The 11554-nt window shown below is 35.6% G+C and overlaps 1 protein-coding gene and 1 long non-coding RNA gene across 2 annotated transcripts; both read left to right on the top strand.

The window, feature by feature from the left end:
- The first annotated feature begins 496 nt into the window (after positions 1-496).
- phlda2 (pleckstrin homology-like domain, family A, member 2) lies at positions 497-1780 on the top strand. The gene is made up of 2 exons (NM_001020596.2): positions 497-1072; positions 1444-1780. The coding sequence occupies exon 1, from the start codon at positions 640-642 to the stop codon at positions 1048-1050; it is 411 nt and encodes a 136-aa protein (NP_001018432.1). The 5' UTR covers positions 497-639; the 3' UTR covers positions 1051-1072; positions 1444-1780.
- Positions 1781-4051: 2271 nt separating this feature from the next.
- LOC141380965 (uncharacterized) lies at positions 4052-10994 on the top strand. Its single transcript, XR_012400410.1, has 3 exons — positions 4052-4413; positions 5390-5454; positions 9887-10994. It is a non-coding gene; the product is annotated as an uncharacterized lncRNA (long non-coding RNA).
- Positions 10995-11554: the final 560 nt, after the last annotated feature.

Raw genomic sequence — 11554 nt, 5'->3', positions numbered from 1 at the left:
TGTTTAAAATGCATATGCAATTGCCAAATTTACATGTGGTAAGGAATGGCTTTTAAATACATTTAACCAACTATAACATAAATTATTTTAAAAAATAATATAATATAGAAATAATAATATAATATCAAATAATAATATAGTATTTAAAATAATTATTAAAATATTATAATATTTAAACAAATACAAAAATATTATTATTTGATTATAATATAATTATCTATATTATATTATATTATATTATATTATATTATATTATATTATATTATATTATATTATATTATATTATATTATATTATATTATATTATATTATATTATTTGTCGTTTTAACTGTATGAAATTATACGTCCTGACATGTTTTAGAGGCCTGAACTTTTTCTCTGTGCCAGTATTCCGCCCACCCGCTTCCATTCATGCTCAAGCAACAGTTGGTATGACGTCAGGTGGGACGGGCGCACGGATGTCTGTATAAAACGGCGCCGGTTTCTACCGCAACCTGTTCACATCTGACTGGAATTTACGCACGCATGAAGAAGCACAGCGTCGGTCGCCGACTTCAACAGAGATTATACGAAGCTCTCGGACATTCGTATTCTTGTCTTTTCATCCACAGCCCAGCGATAGCCCGAAACGTCGGCAAAATGACGGGCTCTGATATTTCCCACATCCTAAAGGAGGGAGAGCTGGAGAAAAGGAGCGACAATCTCCTCCAATTCTGGAAGAGGAAGACCTGCGTCCTTACCACGGACAGCCTGAACATCTACACCGACCAGCAGAAGAAGAACAAGAGCAAAGAGCTCAAGCTGCAGTCCATTAAGAAGGTGGATTGTGTGGAGCACACTGGGAAGTTCGTCTACTTCACAATTGTGACCACAGACAATAAGGAGATTGACTTTAGGTGCTCGGACGAGAAGAACTGCTGGAATGCCGTGATCGCAATAGCTCTGGTTAACTTCCAAAACAGAAAGGCCATTCAGGGCTTTAAAACGCAAAAGGAATCGGAGAACACTTCTCTGGGACAGCAGGAGAGATGCATGGCTAGAGCTCCTTGAGATCCAATCCAAGCCATACATGGTGAGAAATTAGGTTATTGTGTAGCTGGTGTTGGGTATAAAAGTAATATTACATTTTTAAACCTTAAAAATAGCATAAATACTTTCATTAAAAATACTTTAATTAAAAAGTAACAGTTACATTTGCTTCCTTTTTTTTTTATAATTGTAAGATATTACCTTTTTCCCAACACTGTCTCAAGCTATATGGAAATGAAGTGTGGCTGTTTATTTAAAAAATAATAGCTAGGTATAGTAGTTGTGTAGTTTACATCTGAACATTAATTGATCTAAATATGAGCTAGCAATTGAATTGAGGGGGGTTTTGTTATAATAAAATGTTATGAAAAGATTAAGCTAAATTATTTATTCTCCTTTTTGATTTATTCACAGATATGGCGAACTGAATCTTGAAGCTTGGACCGAAGCATGTCGGCAAGTCTGAAAGGAGCCCATGTGCTCCGAATAAGGACTAAAGTCGAGCTGGTCTACATGTGAAGGTCTTCGGAATAAACCTGCAAAGATTTCAACGAGCAAAACCATCAAAAAAAAAAAAAAAAAAAAAGACTGAATCCAAGAACTTTCTTAACCGCCTCGAAAAATGGCGATGGATATATGTACATGTAAATTTCTCTATTTATTTTTTACAAATGAATGCTGCACATACCAATGTTGTATTAAGTTATTTCATGATGTATGTATTTATTTAAATAAATTTGCATAAAACTCAGTTGGTATTTGGACTTTTATTTATGAATAGTGATTGAATAGTTTTCATAAATAATATATATTTATTTTAAAATAAACATTTTAACAGTAAAATAACTTACAAAATATTCTAATACTAACTGATGGGATCCTATTATACACTGTTACAAATTTATTATAACATTTCAGAGTGTTTTCCCACTGTAATGTGGTTTTGTACAATAGTTTTATAAAGGGTACTTTATCAAATTCAAATTTTTAATTGTTTAGAAATTTTGACATTATTTTTATTGTCATTACAGTCATATTTTGTGGCTTTGATCGTCTTCAGTTATTGCATTTCTTGAGGATGTTGGAAAGTCCCTTGTAGTGGAAGTGACTTGTTCATTCAGAAATGTGGTGTCATTGTGCGTCAGATAAGAACTCAATGGACCTGTTGTATAGCATAACTATATGCCTGCTTTGTGCGTCACACCCACAGAAAATGCTACACATTAAAAAATTTGAAATTAAACACAATTTGGAGATATCGCCAGGTCCTTTAGATACTTTATTGAGGCTATAATCTTTACATTCGCCCTTATGAACAGGTGTAGGTGTAGATAAGATTATAAAATGTGTGATCCACCCAAAGAACAATTGAACGCCGCAAGCTTATCAAGCAGAACTCCAATAAGTCATGCGATTACAGGAAACCGCTCATTATTGCGTTATAAAAGTGTGTCAGCATTGAAACCTTGTCATTATAAACACATAAATGTCACATCCTTAACGTATAATCAGTAAGCAAGACTTGTGTGGACAACCTACACTGTATCCATAATAAATCCGATTTCTGAATTTAGGGATTCGTTTATTTATGTTATTGAATTGCACTCTGGGATTTTGCTTTTTCTTGAAGAACTTTTTGATGTCAAACACTTTGAAGAAGTGACTTTTGTTGACGTTTTTGTTTTGTTGAGTTTGAAGTGATGTATTGTCTGTATCAGTGTTTCAATATGAAAGCCTTGTAATAAACTGCCAGTACTTTTATTTAATTTAACTAAATAATTTAATTTGACTTATTTGAATATACACTACTTGACAAAAGTCTTGTCGCCTATCAAAGTTTTAAGGAACAACAAATAATATATGTAATATATTATTATGAACTTGACTTCTAGTTGGTCATCAGAGTTCATTAAGATTCTTTGGATTCATCTTTAATGCCTCCTTCATTTTACCCTAGACGTGCTCAATAATGTTTAAGTCTGGTGACTGGGCTGGCCATTCCTAGAGTACCTTGACCTTCTTTGCTTTCAGGAACTTTGATGTGGAGGCTAAAGTATAAGAAGAAGCGCTATCCTGTTAATTCATTTGCCCTCTCCTGTGATTTGTAATGTAATGGGCAGCATAAACGTTTTGATACCTCTGTTGACTTTTGATACTACTTGTTGACCATTTAATCTGCAGATCTCTCGCACGCCACTTACTGAATTTAACCCCAAACCATGATTTTTCTTTCACCAAACTTGATTGATTTCTGTAAGAATCTTGGATCCACGTAGATTCCAATAGGTCGTCTGCAGTATTCATGATGATTGGGATGCAGTTCAATAGATGATTTACCAGAAAAATATATTTTCTTCCACTTTTCCAAACAATCAACTAGAAGTCTAGTTATTATTTGTCGGACTTACAGTGTACTAAAACGTCAATAAATGTCACTTTGTTAAACTGCAGTTGAATTTTCAACATTAAAACTCAATAGAGACAAGATCAACGTCACATAATGCTATTCATAACTGTAAATAACAAAATATGAAAACGAATATTATTTTGTACAGTGTGGGAAGGTTTTTTTTAAGTTAAGTGGTTTTAAACAATTTATTTTGGCTAATTTTAAACAAACACAAGTTGAACATTACTAAATTTAATTTGTTTGTTTAAATTTAACACAATAAACTGTTTGCAACAATTTTACATTCATCATTTTTTTTAGTGTTGTTAAATTTTCATACTTGCTAATCACAAAATGTAATTTAAACATACTTTTTATACAATTTTTGTTTTTATTTTTTGAGACAATGCATCCAGTGGTCAAAATAACCCAACAATGCAGGTTCTACATTCCAGAAAAAAATATATTTTTTTACTTGTTCAAACTGCTTAAACAAAATGAGCTGAAACAACACAATTCTTGAGATTTCATTGGGACAACTTAAATTTTTTATGTTCAATGCACATACATTTGTTAAAAGTGTTAGGTTAATTTAAGTTAACTTTAAGTGTTAAGTTAATTTTTGTTGGGACAACATGAATGAATTGTGTGGAACCCTGCATTTTTTACAGTGTAATTAAAACAACCCAGAAGTCTCTTCTCCATATGCATTTGTCTATAGAGTATAAGTGAGAAAGCTGAAGCTGTCGATGGTATTACGCAGCTTTACAGATTATTGGTCGCTCGGCTTTGAAGTTATATCCAGCTTCTATATGGATCAAAGGGACACGCTGATCTAAGGAGCAACATCCAGCCAAGAAAATATGTCTCGCTAATTTGCCCCCTCAGCTATGGGGTCCTGACAGACTCGGTGTCTCAGTTTCACTCTGTTTTCGCTTCATGGGACCTGGAGGTCTGGATGTGTCCGGATATCTGGATGGAGACATTTATAACTTGTGGGTACCATAAACCTTCCATATGTCATAGCTATTTAAACTTCCCTATCGTCTTATTGAGTTTTATTGTTTATGAGTCAATCCAGAAACAAAGAGTCAGAATGAAAACAGCATTGCCTGATATATTGTGTGATTTTATATTTATATTGTACACTCTTTTTGGTTCTAATAACAAGTTATGAAGCAGATGTTTAACTTTTTTTGTACACTCAAAAATGACTTTTGCTGTTTGTTATAACTACTTATTTAAAATGATCCCAAAATTACTTTTTTAGAGGAACAACTTAATTGTTTTAAGTTCAATGCACCTAAATTTGTAAATATTGAATTAATTAAATTAATTCCTTCATGTTGTCCCAATACAAAACCCTAACATGTTTTTTAAAGTGTATTTAAAGGCATAGTTTACTCAAAAAAATTAATTTTGTCAGAATTTACTTATCCTCCACTTCCAAACCTGATTGTGTTTCTTTGAACAAAGGAAGAAGTCAACCCATTATTTATACGTATCCCTATCTACATTTTTGGAGATCGTGAAATACGTCCCAGGAGGTATGTTTTTTTGCGAATCCACCAGACACTGCCGTGAAGCTTTTTCAGGTTCCAAATTTCTCTTGCGAGTGCCGTTCGCACCTGCTGTTGTTGCATAAATCCACCAGAGGCCGATGTCGACCAACTGACTGACTGAGCGACCGTTCACCCCATTCACCCCCTTCCTTAACCCAATCGACAGTTTTTTATAAAGCACCGATTAACCCGCCCACCCTCTTCCCTAAAACCAACCCCTTCCGTAAACCCAACCAACAGTGTTTTCAAAAGTAATCCAGAACAAGAAAAAGCCCTGATTTTTACTACATTTTCAGATCTTACCACTTTCTCACCCTGCTTATTTACTGATTTATTTTTTGTTTTTGTTTTACCTGCTTTCTGGAACTGTTCTTCATCGACTCGAACCCGTCATCATGGCCAACTCAAGTCCTCCGATGTACATGGTGAGCCACTGGACAAACTGGTAACAATGGAAAAGTCGTCCACAAGAAGGTAAGCAGTCAGCTTGTAGCACTGCACCCACAAGTGTTTATTTTCGTTTTAAAGCTCTGGCTGCATAATTTGTGCTCTCCAGAAATGTATACTGGGGTACGTTTTCACAATGAGTCTGTGTTGCAAAAAATACTGAAGAATGTTGCAAAAAGAAAACAGCCGTTGACTTCCATAGTATTTTTTTGTTCCTACTGTGGATGTCAATTGCTGCTTTTTTCTAACATTCTTCTTAATATGAAAGTTTCGAAACAATTCTGTGAGTAAATAATGAGGCAATTGTCATTTTTGGATGAACTTATCGTCTGCGTGTATTGTTATATGTAACATTTTTGCTACTTTTCTTTGTAATAGAAATACAACGCTTACAGAAGAGGTTAAACTACACCTGAACTAGGCATATATAATTTAGAAAATGTAATTACACAGTTACAGGCATAAAGCTGTGATATATAATGTGAATATAATTACAGTATGCCAATTATATAATTACATGTACAGTTTGGCCTTGTGTACTTTATTGCTCGCATTATTTAGGTCAAATAAACATTTCATTAAGTACAATTAATAGACAGTTTTTAATTAAGCATTTAATTTAGTAAATTAAATTTTATGGGCACAAAACGTTTCTGAAAAATTTCATTAAATGAATTTAATAAAAATATTTAGACACAAATGTTAAATTAAACATTTGAATTGTTCGTATATACTGTAAAAGCTGTTTTTTACTTTAAAAGTGAGTAAACCTGTTGCCTTAAAAGCGACAAGTTGACTTTATTTTACAACGCAGGCTCATTCTGATCATGTACCCCTATATACATTTTATGGAGTGCACCAAATACGTCCCAGGAGATACATTTTATTGCAGTTTTTGTTTTGGAGAATTTGACAGAGGCCACTGTGTATGCTCTTCAGATCTCAAATTTCTCACGCGAGTGCCATTCATGCATGCTCTTTTTGCGTAAATTAACCAGAGGTCGCTGTCGTCTGACTGACTGACTGACTGACCAATCAACCAATACCCCCACCCACCCACTTCCCTAAACCCAACCGACAGTGTTTTGAAAAGCAATCCAGAAAAAGTGTCCGCCTGATTTTTACCACATTTTCAAATCTTTTCACATTCTCACCATGTTATTTACTTGTTTGTTTTGTTTTTAGGCTTTTGTTTCTGTCTTGTCTGCTTTCTTAAATCGTTCTTTGCCAGACTCACACCCTGTCATCCAGTCTACTCAATTCTGTGTCTCTAATATTCCGATGTGCGCTCAGTACAGTTGGAAGCTTAACTGGCACTCTAGACAAACGATGATCGTGCCGCCCTTTTGTGAACAAATTTGAAGAGCAAGTAGGGTTCGGGTGGGTTATGTTAACGTGAAGGGTCGGGGTTGCTTCTTGGTGAAAGGAACGTCATACCACCTCGTAGTGTCCGTTTTAAAGACAAAATGCAGCTATATCTTCCTCTGGCTACATAATTTGTGAACTCCAGGAATGTGTATAGGAAAACATTTTCAGAATGTTGTTATTTTATTAAAAAAAATAAAATAAAATTAAATTAAATAAAAAAAAACTTAGTAACTTGAAACTGTTAAGTTCACTTTACCTATTTTTTTTTTAATTGTGTACATATTTAATTTACTAAATATTTTTCAGGCAACTGGTTTACTCACCTTTTCAAGTAAAGTCAACAAATTGCTGTATTTTAAAAATTATATTTATTTTATTTTTAACTATGTGTCATTCTTCCGCTAAGACGTAGTGGTCATTATAGTTTAGACAGAGACACAATGGAATCAGTAGTGTTTACTTTCTATGTCTCAAGCAAACACTTTTGTTAGAAGTAGTGAGAGCTTCACAGTTTTGCAGGTTAAACAGGTGAGTGTTGTATACTTTGGGTTGGGTTTGAAGCGGAAATATGTCTTTCGTCCCATATCTAAAAGATAAAGCTGCACCCAAGTCACTTGTTTGATGTTGACATTGACATTCCCTTATGAATCATTGCAGCCTCATGCTGAAATACAAAGGTCCGCACCTACCATCTTGTGACAGAGCACAACTTAACCTACCATTAGTTTGAACTTTACCATCCTATTCAATTTGCAATATCCATTCAGATGATATAGATGATGCTTGACATTCTCAGAACTATAATTAGACATTAGACATTGACTATGGCCTAGTTTACACCTGGTATTAAAATGTGTGTTTGTCTATCCACAAGTGGACAACAAATACAGGTAGAAATGTCCAAAATATAAATAGCTTCTTTTGGAATGTAAGTGCTAATGTGTGATCAAACCCAAAACATACAGTACTTGCCATCTATTTCCTTTGCTTGAGTATAATATTTTGGTAACACTTTGCAACAAAGTTTCATTAGTTAAGTCTAAGCACTGAATGTCGAATGAATGCCATCATCAGTGTTTCCAGATATATAGCAGATTTTTCCAGCCCTAAAGCCCAAACGCTCAAAAAAACAAAATAATAGAATAATATTTTATTTAATAATTTAAATCGAAATTGACCTACTTACTTTAACTGTCAGAATTTTTAACCATACAGCAACCAACACCAGCAGTCACAGAACCACAACATAACCGGGTCACACCGAAACACTGCCCCCCTCTCACCCACACACTATACTCAAAGAGCCCCTACTGTATTAAGGGTTTTTGAGAATGACCTTCCATGTAGTGTGTAACACAGCCCTAAGTGAAGTGAAATATCCAGCTAAGGCTTAAATCTGACAGTGCACAGTGTTTAAAACTGTTGATGTATTTATAAAAGAATTGACTCATAATGCTTCAAAATGTAGGGAGATGGGTCAGAAATACGGGAGACTCCGGGAAAAACAGGAGTGTTTGCAGGTTTGCTCACACATACACTCTGCACTCTGACTACTTCAATATTGTTGATAAGCCGTGCTGGGTATTTCACTCCGTCTCGCAATAAACGCTGTCGACCAATCTCAACAGGCTGTCATTGGTCCAATCAGCGCAGATTAGCTTTGCATGAAGGAGGGGTTTGGAAACAAACAAATCACTGAACGAATCATATGGGGGTTGCTGGGATAATTAGGTAAAATAAATGCTTATTATAAAGGCTGATTTATACTTCTGCGTCAAGCGCATGCGTATGCTACGGCGCAGCCTACATGGTGACACATAGCCCTACTTCGTGGCCGTCGGCGTCGCTGACCTGCACCTTTCAAAAAATGTAAATACACGTCGCACTGACGCGTAGCGCAAGCTCTGTGATTTGTCAGCTTGGTAGCGCTGACGAGTCTGGGCGGCACCGAGAGCTACGCGAGCCCGATGGAGCGATTGTTTACAAGTGTGGAGTCCCGTGAAGGAACTTTTTTTGTTTTGTGTTTACCTCATAGTTAAAGTTGTTGCACATCCGCCGGTTCCTGTCTCAAAATGAGCGAGTTTGAGCCACTTGTACATTCAGGAAGCGTTCAGAAAAAAACTAAATTTTTTTAAAAAACATTAACACCTCACTGCCAACTAGCGTTTCGGAAGTGTTAATGCAGACCAAAAGAGACAGCGCGCAGAAGTATAAATGCATGGCTACGCATGCGCCGTGGGTTACGCCGGTCACTTGACACAGAAGTATGAACCAGGCTTAAGACAAGTGTTTTTTGACCTTGCATGCATATCAGCCTGTTGTTAAAGACGCTTAAAATCAAAATATGACCCTTTTAATGTATAATAGGGGCTCTTGAATGTTGTGTAGATTACACTACCTATTAGAGCAGGGCTGTTCAAACTCTGCTCTGGAGGGCCAGTGTTCTAAATAGTTTAGCTCCAACTTCCCTCAACACGTTTTAAAGCAACAAGTTTTTAGTGTACCCATAAAGAGCTTGATTAGGTGGTTCAGATGTGTTTTTAATTGGGGTTGGAACTAAAATATGCTGAACACTGGCCTTCCAGGAACGAGTTTGGATACCCCTGTATTAGGGTATCTTTTACTTTCAAAATGGGGTATATAAATTGATCCCATTTGGCTATTCAAATTCTTTTGAACATAATTAGGTAATTCTTGTAAATCAGCCAATGCCTCTCAAACATTCTTGCTGTCAAAAAATTATCGCTAAAAGTGTTATAATAAACCGCTGTGAGTTTAACTGCAGGCGCTGTGTGATGCGTGTGCACGCAAAGGGGAGTTGGGTATTGATACAACTTTGTCCTCTTTTGATAGTGGACCCATCTGGTTTGTGCTGTGCACTGGTCACTACATGGCGAATAAAGCCCACCTTCTAATACAGGAGCCAATCATCAATCAGTATATGGGTAATAAAACCTGACTTCTAGTACAGAAGCCATTCAGGGATTGTTGTAGCCTGACGATTCTCCGGGGGAGGGGCTTTTACCAGACATGAGTTTTTGCAGATTTTGTGTGATTTAAACGTTTATTCATTCATACATTTTCTTTTCAGCTTAGTCCCTTTATCAATCTGGGGTGGCCACAGCAGAATGAATTGCCAGCTTATCCAGCACGTTTTTGCACAGCAGATGCCCTTCCGGCCGCAACCCATCTCTGGGAAACAACCATACACACTCATTTACACACATACACTACGGAAAATTGAACCTACCCAATTCACCTGTATCACATGTCTTTGGATTGTGGAAGAAACCGGAGCACCCAGAGGAAACCCACTCGAACGCAGGGAGAACATGCAAACTCCACACAGAAACGCCAACTGACCCAGCCAAGGCTCAAGACAGCGACCTTCTTACTGTGAGTTGACAACGCTTCCTACTGTGCCACTACGTCGCCTGATTTGAAAATTTCAAAATTAAACTAAAGAGACAGTTGTTGTTTATATATTCATAGGTGATTCCTTATATGAAATTCAATCATAATCTTGGCAAGCAAATTTGGAGAATTTGATGTTTCCCCATTCAAACAGAATGCCCAAGCATACTGGCCGAGAGGCGTTTCACAGATGGCTGCTAAGTGAAATGACTTATCGTAAAATTACTTTGGTAACTAACAATAATGTATTTACTAACATGAAGAAACAATGAACTAAACATATATATTACAATATTTATTCATATTTGGCAACATTAGTAATGCACATAAATGCATTCATTGTTAATTCTAACTAATGCTAACCTTGGATTTTAATAATGCATTAGTAAATTAGAACTTAAACACTAAAAAACTGAACTACACTGTTCCAGTTACTATGACCATTTATGTGAAGCTGCTTTGACACAATCTACATTATAAAAGCGCTATACAAATAAAGCTTAATTGAATTGAATTAAATATTGAAGAGTGATAAATGAAGGCAGCATTCATTTTCGTAAATACATGAACTAATGGAAACTTATTATAAAGTGTCACCATGTTGTTTTTACTAAATATTTGTACTATTGTCTAGTACACAAACATGTGGATTTGCTTTATGTTTCAGTGTATACTATTTGCACTATTTACACCATAAGAATGGAAGAGGTGGAGTATGTTGTAATATGACTATATGCCAACTCAAAATAATATGTTCTAATCAAGAAGAAGAAATACAGAAGGCCAAAAATAAAAATCGAAAAAAATATTGTTTATTTTTTTTGTTGCTGTTTTTTTTTTTTTTTTGCAGTGTTTAACAAACTCAGTTGCAACCATCACTTGTGATATTACTAGTTCTAATAACAGTTTGGCATTATGTTATGAAGTATTATAATCTGCACAACTGGAGTTTAAAACTCGTTATTGTCTTGATAGCAAAGCATCAAACTGCAAAATAACAGTTTAAAATAAGAGAATTAAATAAAAGCAGATTAAAAATAATGGCACTTTTGTCGAATTTGAAATAATAATTACTTGTTATGGCATAATAAATGATAAATGACATTTGAATAATTTAATTAACACTGTCTGCTTGTTAAAGCCAACAGAACAGCATCATCTGAGAATAACAGAGATGAAATGCTGTGCTCCCTGAACCATACCCCCTCCAGCCCATGTGACATGGACCTTCAGCATGCACTGGGGCGGTTTGCTGCTAAGTGTGACGTAACTGGGATGAGAATCAGCACCTTCAAGTCAAAGGCTAAAGCAGGTCGCACACCAGAAGAGCCGCTCGGCAATGTGC

The sequence above is a fragment of the Danio rerio genome, chromosome 25 (genome assembly GCF_049306965.1).
Source record: "Danio rerio strain Tuebingen ecotype United States chromosome 25, GRCz12tu, whole genome shotgun sequence".
Lineage (NCBI taxonomy): Eukaryota > Metazoa > Chordata > Actinopteri > Cypriniformes > Danionidae > Danio > Danio rerio.
This window is presented reverse-complemented; position numbering and strand designations above follow the sequence as displayed.

Bases quoted from the DNA above. Each gene is read 5' to 3' on its own strand.
- phlda2 (NM_001020596.2), top strand. From the start codon at position 640: ATGACGGGCTCTGATATTTCCCACATCCTAAAGGAGGGAGAGCTGGAG.